Source organism: Sminthopsis crassicaudata, chromosome 2 (assembly GCF_048593235.1).
Source record: "Sminthopsis crassicaudata isolate SCR6 chromosome 2, ASM4859323v1, whole genome shotgun sequence".
NCBI classification, from domain to species: Eukaryota; Metazoa; Chordata; class Mammalia; order Dasyuromorphia; family Dasyuridae; genus Sminthopsis; species Sminthopsis crassicaudata.
The window spans coordinates 339,122,436-339,140,810 of record NC_133618.1 but is presented as its reverse complement, the minus strand read 5'-3'; the positions used below and the strand labels follow the sequence as shown (position 1 = coordinate 339,140,810).

The 18,375-nt window shown below is 33.2% G+C and overlaps 1 protein-coding gene across 4 annotated transcripts in view; it reads left to right on the top strand.

Annotated features, from left to right (window-relative positions):
• The window catches only part of DDHD1 (DDHD domain containing 1), a 145,844-nt gene that overhangs the window by 105,171 nt on the left and 22,298 nt on the right, over positions 1 to 18,375 (top strand). For all 4 annotated transcript variants that reach the window (XM_074290567.1, XM_074290565.1, XM_074290566.1 and 1 more), the window contains 2 exons: positions 1,013 to 1,275; positions 2,261 to 2,336. In XM_074290567.1, coding sequence (XP_074146668.1) covers positions 1,013 to 1,275; positions 2,261 to 2,336 — 339 coding nt within the window. The remainder of the gene's footprint in view (positions 1 to 1,012; positions 1,276 to 2,260; positions 2,337 to 18,375) is intronic.

Here is an 18,375-nt window from a genome sequence, read left to right as displayed (position 1 = left end):
CTTTCCCCTCCCACCCTCCCCTCCCTTATCTTTTTCCCTAGTGTTTCTGCCCTCCCTATCCTGCCCTTCCCTTTTCTTCTTTTACCTGGTACTTCAGGTAATAGAAGAAAAGGGAAGGGCAGGATAGGGAGGGCAGAACTAAGCTTGTGAAGTCCTTAAGGGCAGGGGATGTCTTAATTCTTTAAATTTTTTTTTTTTTTTTTTTTTTTTTTCTGAACACTTTACTTCTTCTCCAATTACATTTTAATCTGGTTCAGGCACACTTGGGGAGTGTAGGGAGTTTGGGGAGTCTGATATCTCCATATCAAAATCATAGATTCTTACATATAGACAATGAAAAGGAATAGTATGTCTGAGAATCTTAGCCTTTCAATTAAAAAAAAATTCTGTTTTTCAGAAATAATATATAACTCCTCCCCCCCATTTTTGTATTCACAAACCTAATAGTTTGAAAGACTTTTGAATGAATAAGGTTAATACCACTACTAATAATAATATCCTTTCTCTACTCCCCTCCAAACTCAAAAAGTAACTTAATTTAAATGTATTACTTTTAATAGCATGGTTTTGTTGGGGGTTTCCAACAGTAGCCCTTTAAAATTTTTTTGTTATATATTTTTAAGTTCTTCAAAAGAATGTAAGTTTCTATAAGGCAGGGATGATTTCTTCAAAAGAATGTGAGTGCCTACTGGGCAAGGATGATTTCATTTTTGTCTTTATATTCTCATCATGTAGCACAGCATCTTGCATATAAGTAGGCATTTAGTAAATATTATTTGAAATTGGAATTTAAAGTTTTGGGGCAGGGGAGAATTTATAATTAGGGAGATATATATATATATATATATATATATATATATATATGAGTTTTCCTTCTGACAATAAACAGAAGCAACATTATTATTGGAACATAAGTGAAATTATTTTGAAAATAATTAGAAAAACTGTAATAGTTCAGATAGCTTAGTCCTGATTTCTGAGTTTTATTATTTTTCTTTCTTATCTCAAACAGCTAGTTAAAGGTCTTCAGCAGGAGCTAAATCGATTATATTCGCTTTTCTGTTCTCGGAATCCAGACTTTGAAGAAAAGGGAGGGAAAGTCTCAATAGTGTCGCATTCCTTAGGATGTGTGATCACTTATGATATAATGACTGGCTGGAATCCTGTTCGACTTTATGAACAGCTGATGCAAAAGGAAAATGAGCTACCTGATGAAAGATGGATGAGCTATGAAGAACGACATCTCCTAAATGAATTTTATCTAACTAAGCAGCGGTAAAGTAATAATAATAATGATAGTTTCTTTAATACCTACTATTATACCACATACTGTGCTAAGCACTTATTCAATTTGCACTTACTTTGCATTTATTATTTAAAGAATGAGCAATAAAAGGAATTCTTTTCCAGAAATTACTCCATTTGGAATTGACATTTTAGAGGTAATAAACTTTAAACTAAAGATTATAGCATTGTGTCCTAGTTGACTTTTAGGTATTAAAAAATACTATAGCTATTTACTTATATTTATAATACATTTGTCACCCTACGTTGTCATCTCCTTTGATCTTTAGCTTCTGTTTTACTGAAAGAGTTCCTACTTTCTGTATAGGATTTTTTAAGTTAAAAAATTATAGAGTAGTAAGACCAAATCTCTTTTTAAAATGCTTATGATGAGATGTGAGAATTGAGGGTAAGAGATCTCCTAATAGCAATGGGGATTCCCCTTGGCTGGTTGTGGATATTTTGCGAAAGAATTCTCAAACCCCAGTAAATACAGGTATGAGGTTTGTGGCAAAGAATGGGTTTTATTTACACTAAGAAGACATCTTTCTTAGTGGGCAAGGTCCTATTAGGATTATTATAAAGATGGGTTTACATTGAGAAGAAAATATCTTCATCAGTGGGCTAAGTCCAGAAGGGCATTTAGCAAAGATCTGGAGCAGATTTGGTGGTCAGAGTCGCCTTTTATTATTAGCCTTCTGAGGTTTGAGGCTGAGGACGCGAAGAACTGGTTTTTTGGTGATTATGCCCTGGCCAAGATCTCCAATTGAATGAGATTACTTATGAATAGTTGTGACCCCCTCCCAGAGGCAGGGAGGGTTTGGGAGTCAGGAGCACCCTTCCCCCAAAGGCTCCTTTCCGACCCTTCACATCACTTAGAAAATAATGTATTATTTCCAGCATATTTTATTCACTAACTATAATTTATATTAAATTTGTGAAAATTTTAAAATGTACTTAATATATAATTTTACAGGTTGAAAGAAATTGAAGAAAGATTACAAGGATTGAAGACATCAACTGTGACACAAACACCTGCTTTAAAATTTAAGGTATGTAAAGAAATACAAAATTTGTATTGTTCATTTTAGTGTGCATTTTTTTTTTACTGTCATTTCACATATGACAAAATTACAGCTGAGAAATGAGGCCATTTAAAATATATAGTTGCTTCTACTTCAAGTCAGTTATTTATAGCAACCCACCATCATTTTATGTTCTGAGACTACAAACTAATATTTTTTTGAATGCTTACTATATGCCATTATGCTAAATATATTAGGTAGGAAGGGATCAAAATTATAATGTTCCATCTGTAAGAATCCCTCCATGAAGTTTTGGTTTGGTATACTGTAAGAGTGGGAGGGTGTCCGTGGGTCATGATACTGGAACTTCCCTCATCTCCTTGGTCAGTTCTTCCTGGAGCCTCCACTTTTGAGAGGGGCCTACACTATCCATTTTTCATTTCCTTCTTGGCTTTCTTCCTTACTCTGTGGACTTCATCACCATACTCATACATAGGTGCCTAACACTTAATAAAAACATATTGACTGCCTTAAATTTCTACTAACATGAAAATGTTACAAGTACAAGCCTAGAAGTGGATTGTCCATTTTCTGAGGATCAGCCTTACTAAACAGGAAAGGATCATCACCAGGTTACATGATGAATTCTTTGGCCCTTCAAATAAAGAATGTAAAGTGGTCCCCAGAGGTTCTTCAGGAAGAAAGAGAGAAAGATGCTACGAATAACATTGTTTTTAGATCATTATTAAACTTGAACTCTGAATTAGTATCTTTGACCACTAATCAACAAATGTACATACTACTGGAAGAAATGAATCTTACCATTCTTGACATTTGTTCTATAACTGAAGCCAGAATAGACTCCCCAAAAAAGGAATTTGCTGCTAAAGAGATAGTCAACAATTTCTTCTCAGAGAGGTAAAGGCATAGTTTCATTGTGTACCTTAATAGAACCAGAAACGTTATTTCATGAAACCTCTAGCCATCACAAGTTCATAAGTATTTGCCAAAAGACTACTGTCAAATAATAAAACAAGTTTCAATTGCCGAGGAGAGGTTGTGGTTTTATGAAAAGTCTGATAATGATCTGCCAGATTTAATCAACATAGACATTGGCAGCTTCAGTATAAAAGTGGGAGTGAGTGAGTATAGCGAGAAATATTTTGAAAGATGTAGATCAACAAAAATGGGAGACCAAAAACTTATAGACAACTCAGTTTTATGTTTGTATGATAAATACTTTTTTGAAAAGAGGTACTGAACATAACAAGCAATGATAATTTATTAAAAAACATAAAATTGATTTTTTTCTATATATATTAATTGGTAGGAAATAACTTGTTACTGAGAAAAACCATTCCTAAATTAGTTTTCTTGTATTTAAGTGACCAACTTGCTAAAACACAAATAAAAATTTATGCAAAGCTAGAATAATAAAATGAGAAAAGTATGTCCTCTGGAACTGAAATTCATGCCTAAATTAATTATTAATTAAATTATTAATTAAAAACACTCCTAAATTAATGGTGTATTCAAATCGATCTGTAATTTCATCAATTTGGGGGTTCCTTTCAGGAATGAAGATTGTAATCTTAATTTTTTCTTCCCCTAAATTTATTAGAGAAGTTCTACCCCAATATTTTGGAATCGTCCTCTCTTTCTCCTAAGATTATAAAGATACTGGTAGAACATTCTAGATTTCACCTGTCAGCCCTTTTAATATAATTATCCCATCTTTTATGCCTGTCATATGTTTTTCTGATGATATATTTTACTTTTTTTTTTCCTTCTTTTTCTTTCTTCATTAAAATATGATGTAGCATGTTCACATCCCTTACATACTTCTCCATTGTTCTCTGATATTTATTTCCAGTTTTTCAGATACATTTGTGTTTGATGGCTCAAAACTACGTGGGCAATAGTGCTAGAGTATTGGTATAAAACAAATGGTTTCCATGGTAAAAATCAGTTTCAAAAAAGCTTGTTGGAAGACCTAGTTAAGCAGAGTCATGTAAGTGCATTTCAAGATAAAATAGAACGAAAATAACAAACAGAACAAAAATGAAAAAGATATGAAAGATACGTATAATAAAATTTTTTACCATCAAGGAAAGTAAAGTCATCTCACTTGGACTCTTTTTCTCAATTGTATTTTAGTTTTTCAAATACTTTTCAGCATTGATTTTTTTTTTTCCCCTGAGTCAGTTGGGGTTAAATGACTTGCCCAGGGTCACACAGCTAAGAAGTGTTAAGTGTTAGAGGCTAGATTTGAACTCAGGTCCTCCTGACTTCAGACCTGGTGCGCTATCCACTATGCCACCTAGCTGCTCCTGCCCCCAGCATTAATTCTTGAAAGATTTTTTTGTTCCAAATTTTTTCTTCCTTCCTACTTCACCCTTCTCTCTTCCCAATCTGATAAAGGTTAAATAAGTACAATTCTTTTAAAAGCATTTCCATATTTGTCATGTTGTACAAGAAAAATCAGACCAAAAAGGGAAAAAACTACAAGAAAAAAAAAAAAGCAAACAAAAAAGGATGCAGATGACATTTTCCATCCAGTCTATTATAATTGTCTTAGATCACTATTTTGCTGAGAAGTGTTAAGTCTACCATACTTGATCATCACATAATCTTGCTGTTACTATATACAATGTTCTGGTTTTGCTCACTTCACTCACCATCAGTTCATTTAAGTCTTTCCAGGCTTTTCTGAAGTCAGTATACTCATTTCTCATAGAGCAATAATTCCATTATATTCACATACTATAACTATAATATAGGGTTCTTTTTTCTCTTTTATGATCTCTTTGGGATACACTCCCAGTTCATTTAGACTCTTAATATCAGAGTTACAAGTACTTAAAAAGGAAGTAGAAATGACACAAAATTAAAGATAAGAAAAGCAGTGAGAGCAATGAGAGATAGATTCACAAGAGTAACTGAATGGAAAATATCAAAGATGTAATGGGAAAAATATTAGACCTTGTGAATATGGAAAAAAAAGAATCAAGAAAATAGCAGTGGATACTAGCCTGTTAATCTGTTTTCCTTTTTTTTTTTTTTTTTTTTTTCCCTGAGCTAATTGGGGTTAAGTGACTTGCCCAGACACAGCTACCAAGTGTTACTTATCTGAGGCCAGATTTGAACTCAGGTCCTCCTGACTTCAGGGCTGGTACTCTATCCACTATACCATCTAGTTGTTCTCTGTTTTCCCATTTTAATAATTTTCTATTAGTAGATAAGAAGGAGGCTTTTGCAAGTTATATTCCACAGTTGACTATCTTTACAATCACATAATTGTCTAAAAGATCTAATAAAACTTGATAGTACTGTGCTTATTATTTGTTAATTATAGAAAAGCATCTGATTCATTGGAACAAAACATTACCTTAAAAACTTTCTTCCACAAAGTACCACTCATTTTACATTAGAATCATTTAAAATTCCTAAAACAAAGGCAACTTTTTTTGTTACTTAATGATTATAAATATCATGTGAGACATAACAAACATAATTTCAACTTACTTCTTCTTCCCCATGCTCAAGTCATGATGCCTCCTCATTCTCAACATCACTTTGAACATCACTATTGTCACCCAGAGAAGTTTCCCTAGGGGTAAACTTGCATAAAAGCAGGTTTTTTGTGTTACATAGCCTGACCAAAAAACCTCTTCTCTGTAGTATGCTCTTATCTGTCTGTTTTTTTTGCAAGAAAAATGATATGCTCTTGATTAAAGAGGTAAATGGCCCAAGTATCACTGCTTCTTTTTCACTCTTTCAACCCTTCTTGAAATAAGGGAAATATCTTCCCCCAAAAGAAGACATACTAGCTCTACAAGGGCTAGTTAGCCATCTGAATTGGTCTTCAGCTCACTCTTATGAAACATGGAAAACCATTTGTACATGAAATAAGAAATTCCCCCCAACTACTTTATATTCATGTTTGTGTACTAAACAGCTTCATCATTATCACATGTTAACCCATTCATTTTTTACAATAATCCTCTGAAATAGATTAATAATTCTCATTTTACAACTCAGAAAACTAAAATTCAGACAATTAAGTGACATAGCCATGTTCAAATGATTAGTAAGTGGTAGAGCTGGGATGAAACCTAAGTTTTTGGACTTTGGAGTCCAATTTGCTTTTTGCTATACTATCAAAGGTTATATTTTAACTCAAATTCTACTTTAAATACAGTATTAGATCTTTCGAATATAATAATTTAGCCTATGATTCTTTAATTTAAAATGAATAATTTCTAATTTGATTTTTTTTTTTTTTGCAGTATTTGCTAAAGGGTACATTGTAATTTAGTAAAAAGCGTACACACACCAAAAAAAAAAACTTAATGAACTTTAATACTTATTTGCTATGAATGCTAGCTGACAAATCTTTTTTTTTTAGCAGCACAGATCTCAGTGGTATACATAGCTCCCAAAGAGGTAATAAACAGAAAGAAAGCAGTACTTTTTTGGTATTAGAGACCTACAAGCAAAGTAGATGTCTATACTTTGGCAAATGACTAAATAAATTGTGTATAAATTTAATGAATTATTATTTTTAATTTAAAATGATGAAGATTTCAGAGTCACATGAAAAACTTTAAACTGACAAAAAAATTAGTTAAGCAGAAATGTATACAACAATATCGAATAATGGCAACAAAGGAAATATAAAGAAAAAGCAACCACAAAAAGAAACTGAATGCTATGTAATTATAATAACCAAAATTGGGTCAAAGAGGAATTGAAAAAAAAATGTATTATTCTCTTTTCCTTATGGAAGTGGTGAACCAAAAGAGTGGAATGTTACATGTATTGTCTGGCTTAGTTGATGTGTAGGCTGGTTTTGCTTCTAAACATTGTTCTTCCCCTTTTTTATTCTTTATTACAAGGCATAGCTTACTGGGTAGAGGAATGGGGTAAGACATACTTAAAAATGAAGATTAATGTAAAAACATTATATTATAAAATTTTTAAAGAAAAACACTTTAAGAAAATCTCAATGTTATGGGCTACTCAGATTCCATATTATATAGCAAGATTTTTTTAAACTCCTCTTTTGGAAGATTACTCTTTAATGTTAATCAAGAAAGCACTGAAAGTGGCATCAGAAGATTTGGGTTGGAGTTCTAGCCTTACCACACACTAGCTTTCAGTAAGTCACTAGATCAGAATTTGAGGATTGGAAGGAACTTCTTTACATCATCAAATCTTAAACAAAAGGAATCCTCATTATAACATGAAGTGAGAACTGAGTTACCTCTTAAGTCAGGTTATTACACTTTTGGAAAACATTGTTAGGAATTTTTCCTGACATCAAGTCTAAATTTATCTTTTTGTAACTTTTACCTGTTATTCCTGGTTTTGCTTTCTGAGACCAAATAGAATAAATCTAGATCCTGTTCCTCATGTCACACCTGAAAACAGCTATCATGTCTCCTCATATCTTCTCCAGGGTAAACTGCCTTCAGTCAGTCCTTATGTCATGGACTTGAAGCCCTTTACAATTTTAGTTCTCTTCCTTTGAACACTTTTCAGTTTAAAATTATCCCTAATCCATAATATGCAGTACTGAAAACAATATTGCAAAACAAAGCCAAAAGAAGACAGACTACTTATTAATGCAGCTGAAGATCACATTATTCTTTTTTAGATACTATATCACGTTGCTGATTCATATTCAGCTTATAGTCCACTAAAACACCCAAATCTTTTTCTTTTTTCTTTTTTTTCTTAATGTGGCACTTACTGCATCTTTATTTATTTATTTGGTAGCTTTTTATTTACCAGATATATGCATAGATAATTTTTCACCATTGACAATTGCCAAACCTTTTGTTCCTATTTTTCCCCTCCTTTCCCTCACCCCCCTTCCCCAGATGGCAGATTGAATATGTTAAATATGTTAAAGTATAAATTAAATACAATATATGTATACATGTCCAAACAGTTATTTTGCTGTACAAAAAGAATTGGACTTTGAAATAGTGTACAATTAACCTGTGAAGGAAATCAAAAATGTAGGTACAGACAAAAACAGAATTCCCAAATCTTTTTAAGAATAACTATAGTTTGTCTATGCTTACTCTTATAAAGTTAGTTTTTTGTACTCAGTTACCAGACAGTTCTACTAAATTTCATTTTATTAGATTCAGTCCAGTGCACTAATTTGTCAAGATTATTTTGGATCCTGATTCTGCTATTCCAGTATGTTACCTATTTCTCCCAGTTTTGTAGTATCTACAACTATACTAGTAATCTATGCCTTTATCTTCGTCATTGATGTAAAAATGTTTAATAGCACAGACTCAAGCACAGATCTCTGAAGTAGTCTACTAAGTACCTTCAGCTACTATTGAACCATACACTCTGATCGTCTAACCAATTCTGAATCCATCTGATTGTATCTAATCTAAATTTATTCAGTATCTCTATAAGAATAATAAGAAATACTTTTTTTCAGAAATTTAGTAGAAAACTAGGTAAATTATATTCACAGCATTTTCCTCATCCTTGTGGGAAAAAAGCTAAAGTTAGTCTGTCATGATCTGGTTTAATAAATTCATGCTGTGGTTCTTTGTAATCTTAACTTTTCTTTCTAGGTATTTACCAATTATGTTGTTAATATTTCATTCTAGAATTTTTCTGGAAAATTCTCTCTCTTTTTTTTTAATGAAACATCACTGTTTTTCAGTCTTGTGGCATTTCTAATTATCCATAATATTACTGATATCACTGATCAGTGTCAGCAATTATATCTGCTGGGGTTTTTTTTTCCCCCCTCTACAACACACAAATATAGTTCATCTGGACTTGAATTTATCAAGGACAACTTCCTTTATTATATCCTAACTTGAATATTAACTCACTTGTAATTTGTCATTTCACTATAAAGTTCATTCTCCATAAAGGTCCTTTCTTTTCTTTGAGCTTCTCTTAATATAGTACTTTTAAAAAAGAAAAACTTCCTGTTGTTCTTAGCTTTTCTGGACAGCTTCAGCTTATTCTGTACTTTACCATTCTTCACATATTTTTAACAGGACCATATGTACCATGTTACTTGTTCCTACTTCCATCTTTTATACATACCTTTAAAAAAAAAAAATCTCAGTTAATTGCATCCACACATCTACATTGGTCTTTTCAAACAGCCCATTTTCCCTCTTCACTGAAATTATTTCCCATTGTATCTTCAAAATTTCATTCTTTAGCTGTGTGACCCTGGACAAGTCACTTAACCCCAGCCTCAGAAAGGGGGGGAAAATCATTCTTGAGCTCCCATCACTCCTGGATTGATTTATTCTGAAACATTTTAGTGTACCTGTATTTCTTCTTATCCCTTGGGAGTCTGCATTATCAAAATCTCAGTTGCAAATCAGCTATGCCCAAATTTCTTCTCATTTCTGTCTCAAATTTAAGGATGGAACAGTTGAATCCTCCAAACTTCCCCTCATGCCCCCTTTAGCAAACAGTTCCTTCCTATTAGTAGGAATCAGATCCAAAATAGAATTTCCCATTATTTATTTCTCTTCCTTTGGAAGCATGAAACATCCTTTTCATGCGTTGGAAGCATGAAACATGAAATTACAAATCCAATTAAGTCACTGGTTGCTTTGATTTAGGAGAAGACACTCCCACAAATATCTGGATAATTGCAATTCTCCATCCTTACTTGCTCTTATGTTTCCAGGTATATAATCTTTTCCCTAAAATTCTTTAGTTATCTTCTCTTTCAGCCCAGGTAGTTTATAGTGTATTCCAATGACAAAATCATTTATTTCTCTCTTTTTTTGCCTTCTGTCAAGTATCATTTTTGAGGATTTTCAAATGATTATCTTTTTAATATATAGTACTACCTTCTATTTTCCCACCCTTTTTTTCACTTTTGTTTTTTCTCTTTTGCTTATCCTGTCTATATTAAATTAGGTATTTTCACTTAGAGCAATAATCCAGCCATAGATTTCATCTCACCAAGTCTTAGTGATACTGATTTGGTCAAATTTACTTTCTTTTATTATGACCTCCATTTTCTTCTTTGTTGCCTAAATTCTGCATGTTTTCTTATTGACATTTGATGCCATAGGTAACTTTTTCTCCTTGTATTTCCTTGTGCCTTAGCTGCTTTTCTATTCCTTCTTTCTGCTTATTCCCTATAGAATCTGACTTGGGGGATAGGCATAGGCAATCTTTACCCTCATCTTTTTTAGCATAAGGCTTTTTTGGTTAGACTTGTAAGATATGCAGCAAATATGTTCTTAACAGCTTTTGTCCAGTGAATTCCATCTTTGAGTCTGTCAATTCTAATTGTAAGAAATGATCCATAAATCCAAAATCCATTCTCAGATACTTCCCAAAAATAATTTTTCTTTTGTAACCTTTACCTTCAAAGGCAACTGACAATAAATAAAACACAACATTTGCTCTTGTATTTTTTTTTTCTTTTTTGTCTAAGGATTATGATTGTTGGTAGTGATTTTTAGTATTCCTCTGGAAATGTCATTTGTATTCATATAAATCACCAAAACTGGGAAGTTTTTGTTCATTTGGAAATCTCTCTTAGGTGGTTGTTATCAAATTGTTTTTCAGTCATATCTGACTTTTTGTGACTTTGGGATTTTCTTGGCAGAGATACTGGAGAGGTTTACCATTTCCTTCTGTTCATTTTACAGATGAAGAAATTGAGACAAATAGGGTTAAGTAACTTTCCCAGGGTCACATACTTAGCTAATAAGAAATAAAGGCCAGATTTAATCCAGGTCTTCCTGACTCCAGACCCACACTCTATCCATTGTGTCCCTTAGCTACTTATGCCTTAAGTATCCTCATTGTTTTCAGGGTAACAGCAATCAAGAAGCCCAACTCAATACTTAATTACTAGTTGTGTGACATTGCTTAGTCATTTAATCTCTGTCTATCTCACTCGCTTCATCTGTAAAATGGGAATAATAATTGCGCCTCCCTCCCAGGGTAGTTGTACAGATGAAAGAATACATACTGTGAAGCACTTTGCAAACTTTAAAATATTATATAAACGATAACTTAGTGTTATTTTGTTGTTATTCCCTAAGTATCCCTTAGCAATACTATATTTCTCTTCTTTTTCTATTATTCCTTAGCAAGGAATCATGAACTACTATCTTTCTCTTCTTTTTCTAGTATCCCTTAGCAAGGAATCATGAACTATATTTCTCTTCTTTTTCTGAGCCTTACTAGATATATTCTTAGATAACTTCTTTAGCTCAACTGCAGCATATTTGGAAGACAGATGACTTCTTCCTTCTTAAAACAGATATCTCCACTTCGAGAAGAACTTAAAAATTTGATTTTTTTTTTTCCCCAGTTATCAAGTCCTCCCCTATGCTCATTGGGAGGAAAAATTGAAAGAAATACAAAACCTTTTTATTATATAAATATAGTAAAGCAAAACAAATTTCCACCTCAACCATACTAAAAAAAATGCATTTATTTTTCATGTTCATCTGTCATTTATAATGAGATAGTGAATTGTTGTTTTTGTTTTTTCATTCATATGAAATTAAAATTGATTATTTCATCATCTTAGCTTTCAAAATTGTTTTTGTAACATAGCTATTTTAGGAAAAATTATATGTTTTACTCTGAGTTTTCTCACCTAGGCTTTCCTAGGTGTTTCTGAAATCATCTCTTCATTCTTTAAAAATATTAATATTCCATAATTTTAATATATCATATGAAATATGTCATATTGATCCATTTCCAAATTTAATAGGTGTCCAATATGCTATTGAGGAAGAGTAGAGGTACAGCTAGAAGTAGTGCCAGTGCTAAAGAAGTGACTGACCAATGCCAAAAGGAAGCTCAGCTGCAGGGGTGTTTGGTGACAAAAGGAAAGTTCAGTGCTATAAGATCTGTACTGTATAAGAATTTTGAATGTAAGATCTATAAACCAAGATAAGCTGCTGTGGTCCAACAGATGTAGAAAGATTAAAAGATGGATAACTTGGGTGTTAGTGAGTTGAATGGACAAGAACAGGTGAAATTAATTCAGATGATTACCACTTAATACTACCCTGGACAAGAATCCCTTAAAAGAAACGAAGTATGTGAGTAAGAATCCATTAGAAGAAATGGAATAGTCCTCATAGTCAATAAAAGAATGAGAAAAGCAGTAACTAGGGTATCAAAAATGACAATATCTGTTCAAATCCAAGGCAAATCATAGTAATGCAAGTCCATGCTCCAATCACTGTTTCCAGAGAGGCCAAAGTTTATCAGTTCTATGAAGATCTACATCTTCCAGTTTAAAAAAAAAAATGATGTCACATTCATTGTACTTGCCAAAGTGGGAAATCAAAAGAAAATTTAAATTATAGGCAAGTTTGGCCTGGGAGTACAAAATAAAGTAGGATGGAGACTAGTAAGAGTTTTGACCAAATAACTTACAGGTACAGCAAACACTTTTTTACCAATTCAAAAAGTGATTCTATCCATGGACTTCATCAGATGATTAACATAGAAATCAGATTGATTATATACTTTGTAGCCAAAGGTGAAGAAACCATACAGTTAGTTAAAACAAGACATGGAACTGATTATGGCTCAGATTATGAGCTTCTTATTGCAAAATTCAGACTTAAATTTTAAAAAGTAGGAAAAAACATCAGATCATATAGGTATGTCCTAGGTAACATCTCTTAGGAAAATAGAATTAGAAATAGAATTGATGAATAGAAGTAAGGGGTTGAATCTGGTAGGTAAAGTGCCTAAAAAACTATGGACTGAATATTGATATTCATATTGAATTGAATAGAATTGAATATTGAACAGAAAGCATTTCAAAATAAAAACACCAAGAAAGCAAAATGACTATCCAGTAAGATGGTTTGCAAATAGTTGAGAAAAGAAAAAAGGCAAAAGGGAAAATAGGAAGGGAAAGATAATGGCCAACTGAATAACAAATTACAGAAAATAGCAAGGAGAGAGGAGGTTTTCTTAAATGAGCAGTGCATGATGTCTTGCTGGGGAATTGTGTCCATTCTTTTTTGCCAAATATCCCAACATCCTCCAGTGCCTGAATATGGAATGTTATCTAAGGAAGAATGCAGAAATGGTTACCAAAAAGCCATCACTTCAGTAATAATCTATACTGGGGATCCAAAAGGTGAAAGAGATTTCTGCCAGGGTGACTCCAGACGCAAGTTGGTATGCAGTGGCACCCTTCAGGACCCAGTGTCTAGAGGCATGGAACACTACACCCTGCTTAAATATCTTGGTATTTATACCAAGCTGTGCTGTTACCAGACCTGGATCCTAAATGAAATTCAAAAGAAACCTTGACAGTCTCCCCACACACTCACAGGAAAATTGCCCAGTCCTGCAAGAATTGCTGGCTTTAAACTACAGCCTCACACTCTACAAAGGAACCCAGATCCATGAACCTTCTCACCAATCCAGTTGATTTCCCCCAAGGACAGGACTCGGGCATTTCAACTTGCTAATCATGAACCTTGGAGGATCCAGATTTCCTAGTCCTATCTCTAGTCTGTATTTGGATGCATGGTAAGGGAATCAAAAGGATTTAAAGATGGAAAAGACTTTTAGACCCTGAAATAGCAGGAAAAGGAAAAAACCTTTTGTAAAGCCCATATACTGGAATTTTTACAAATGGAGAAATTAAAAGGTTCTCTTAATGTCTCATAGCTAAGATGTAACAGATTCAAGATTAGAGTTCTCTCTCTGACCTAAAGTCTGAAGGCATAGATCTATCTCCAACTTTTCGGGTACCCTAGCCTCTTTTATGAACTTAAGACCTTGCTCAGGTATCCAGAGTAATAAAATAAGTAACTGAATTAAAGTCTTTGACTGTGTAGGTTACAATAAAATTTAGCAAATCCTCAGAGATGGGGTCATTTTGTCTCCTGGGGAACTTGTATGTGGATCAAGTAGCAATAGTTAGAACCAAACATGGAACAATTAATTGGTTTAAGATCAGAAAAGGCGTTTGCAATATTGAACAGAAAGCATTTAAAAATAAAAAGACCAAGAAAGTTTAAGATTTAACCATATTTATTTAACTTGTGTGCAGAATATATCATGCAAAATACCAGGCTAAACAAGTCAGGATCTGGAATTAAGTTCATCAGGAAGAATATCAATAATCTCAGATATGCTTATTATATATGTACTGTGGTGGCATATATAACTTCTTGATGAGGGTGAAAGAGAATAGTATAGAAGTTGACTTAAAGCTGAACATTTAAAAAAAAAAAGAAAAGAAAAGAAATCCCACCTAATATCTTGGCAACTGTTCCCCTCACTACTTCGCAAATAGAAGAAGGAATGAAAGCAATGTTGAATTTTATATTCTTGGGCTCTAAGATCTATGTAGGCAGCAACTTCAACCGTGATATTAAAAAAGATATTTGCTCCTTGGAAGGAAGGCTATAGCAAATGTGGGCAGCATACCAAAAAGCATATATCACCTTGTCAATAAAAGTCCATATATTCAAAAGTTATGGTCAGAATTCAGTATAAGACGGAAGAGAATGTGAGTGTCTGTGTACTTGTATTTGACCAATTCCCCTCCAAACTTGATTTTCATTGCCAAATCTAATGGCCTTTTCTCAGTCTTCATTCTTCTTAATCTGTTTTTTCTCAATTGTCACAGTCATCTGATTCCATGCCTTTTCATTGGCTAGATTCCTTACCCAGAATGCTCTCAGTACTCACCTTCAAGCCAAAATCCTACCTTCTGGAAAGGCTATCTCTCTTCTCCTCCTTTTCCTCTTCCCTCTGAGATTAATTTCTAATTAATGATGTGTGTATTTGTGTTGTTTGCATGTTATCTTCACCATTAAGAATTCCTTGAAAATCTTTTTGTTCCTAGCACATTGCTGCATAATTTTACTTTAATAGAAATGCTTGACTAGTTGCCTTCAGTTACAGTCAGGAATTTATTGGATATGTTGAATGAATTCAGAATGGAAAATTAAAGATGGTACCTAGGTTTCAAACTTGAGTGACTGAAAGGATGGTAATTCTCTCTACATAAATGTTCACAAGAGAGATAGTTTTGTTTAATATTTGAATTTAAGATGTCTATGGAATATCCAGTTAGAATAGGCACTTAATGTGGGACTGGTGTTCTGAAGCATCAGATAATTTAAGTAATGAGTAATAGGAAAAGACTGGTGGATTTCACAGTTGAGGAGAGAGTATCTGAGAGAAAGAGATGATAATGTTAAGCTACAGAGAGAATAAAAAAAAAAAAAACATTACATTTACCAATGAAGAAATCATTTGTAACTTAAGAGAAAGTTTTAGTTGAATAATGCAATGAAAGAAAATACAGAAATTAAGCCCTTTTAGGTGGCTTTTTCAAGGACTTCAACTGAGAAAGAGAGAAGAGAAGATAATGGGGATGGTTGGATCAAAAGTGTTTTGTTTTGTTTTAAGAATGGGTAATGGGTATTAGTATATCTTAGTAGATAGTCGTAGAAGGTTCTTGAAGATATAAAAAAAAAAAGAAGAAGAAGAAAATGGCCTCAGTTTTAATTAGTGGAATACAAGATGAAGTCTTCAGCTGAGGTGTTGGGGGCATAGGGATTGTATATGAAATATGTTGACAAGAATGAAAAAGTTTTGAATAGCTATTATTATAAGTAGGATAGTAAGTAATTATCGAAGTGTATTTACTGTACAGTCAAGGCCCAAGGTAGGGTTTTGTCAAGGTGTGACAGGAGTAGGATGATTTCTCTGTGAGAAAAAATAATACCGCCACATTCTATCTCAGGTCCAACCCTTCCTTTCTATTCACATAGAGTTTACCGTAGTCTCTAAATCACCTTTTGCTTGAACTATTGCAATAGCTTCATAAATGTTCTCACTACCTCATCTTTCATTTCTCCAAACTATTTACAGAGCTGCCAAAGTGATTTTCTAAAAGTTCAAGTCATTCCCTGCTCCATAAACTTTCTTGCCTTTTCTCTGTTACTATTATCATCGGTATAAATTTTTTAAAATTAATTTTATAATTATAATTTTTTTTGACAGTACATATGCATGGGTAATTTTTTTTTTTTTTTTTTACAACATTATCCCTTGTATTCACGTTTCCAAATTTTCCCCTTCCTCCCCTATATGACAGGCATACATTTTTTTGTTTGGCATGGGAAGGAAGGGAAGAAAGAAAGAAAAGGAAAAGAGAAAATTAAACTTGCCCAGGATCAAATAGCTACTAAGTGACTGATGCCAAATTAGAATTCAAATCTTCCTAACTCCAAGCCCTGTACTCTATTCACTATGCCACCTACCTAGATTCCTCAGTAACTTAAATCCCTTTGCATCCTATTTCCTATCTTTTTTTTTTTTTCAAACTAATTACAAATACATTACTCATTGACCTCATTCTTTGACCTAACCTGATGATCTTGCTGCCATGCCTGGAATGTATTTCCTCTTTATTTCTGCCTCTTGGAATCAATGATTTCTTTCAAAGCTTATCTCAAGTACTACTTTTAAATGAAGCTGTTTCTCATTCCAACAGCTGACAGTCTCCCTTCTTTCCCATTATTTTTGAAGAGTGTGTATGTGTGTGCACAGATATGTAAAACACCTATCTCTTCTAATAGAATGAAAACTTCTCGAGGGCATAGATTTTAACTCCTTTTTTAATTATTATTTTATTCTGAGTATGTGGCACATAGTTGGCACTTACGAGATGCTTATTGACAAATTATTTAATCATTGTCATGCCTGAATCCTCTCTTCTCTTCCTCTCCAGATTTTCTTGACATTTATTTATATAGTTATGTTTTTCCTCATATGGATGATTTTCAATTTCCTTTAACAATTCATGATCTTTGTCATATTTTTCATTCACAAATAAGTTTTATTATGAGACCTAATTCTCTTCTGTCTAGAATCAGTAATCACATTAGATTCCATGAGTTAAATTAATAAATGACTTCCAAATCTAAATAACCTACTCATCTCATCTGCCTCTTGAGCTAGAGTCCTAAATTAAGAACTGTTTACTAGATATCCCTAGTTCACTGCCCTGAAGGCATAGGGGAAAATCACAAGAAAAAAAAAACATAGCATGTGTTGATTTATATTCAATCTCCGTAGTTCTTTTTCTGGATGTGGGGCATTTTCTTTTCAAAGAACCAAGTCTTTCATAGTTGGTCATCACACAATCTTGCTGTTACTATGTACAATGTATTTCTAGTTCTGCTTGATTCACTCAACATCAGTTCATATGCAACATATCCAGCATAGAAATTGCAATATTCCTCCTACAACCTACTTGTAAGCCTACTTCTTAATTTCCTTTTTTAAGGATTTCATCCTTCAGTCATTTGACTATTTCACTTCAGGATCTTTGGGAAGAGTATGATATAATGGGATGAATAATGGCTTGAAATCAAAAGATCTGGGTTCAATCTTGGCATCTGTTGGGTACTATCAAGACAATATCAAGGTATTCACTTTCCCTCTTAGGACTTCAGTTTATTTATCAATAAAATAAGGGTGTTGGGTATTTAGTCCAATACTCCTATTTTAAGGTCTCTTCCATCTCTAAATCTATAATATTTTATATGATCTCCTTTTTCCTATCCAGTCTACTATTAAAAATTTTAACAATTTTCTCCACTCAAAATGAACTACCTCAAATCCTAATCATTCCTCACCCGGATTCGTACCATCAATCATCAATCTCTTACCTTTGGAGTAAAGGGAGGAGGCACCATTCTATCACACCAGATTTCCTGCCTTCAGAGAGGATTACACATTCCATCAAGCACCAGATTCCTCTGTCTTTGAGAAGAGGAGAAAACATTAGGTCTCAAGTCTTGTCTTCAGCCTTCCTCAAGAAGGAGAAAAATGCTATTTTAACTTGGACTAATTTCTTGCCGTTAGAGTAATGGGAGAGGACGTATTCCATTAGGCTAAGTTTTCTGCTTCTTGCTGAAAGAGAAGAAAATATCATTCTTTCAAGCACCAGACTATTTACTCCCAAGGAATAGGACAAAGGTCTTTTCAAGTCACCAGTCTGGTCTCTTGCTTTGGCAAAAGAGAG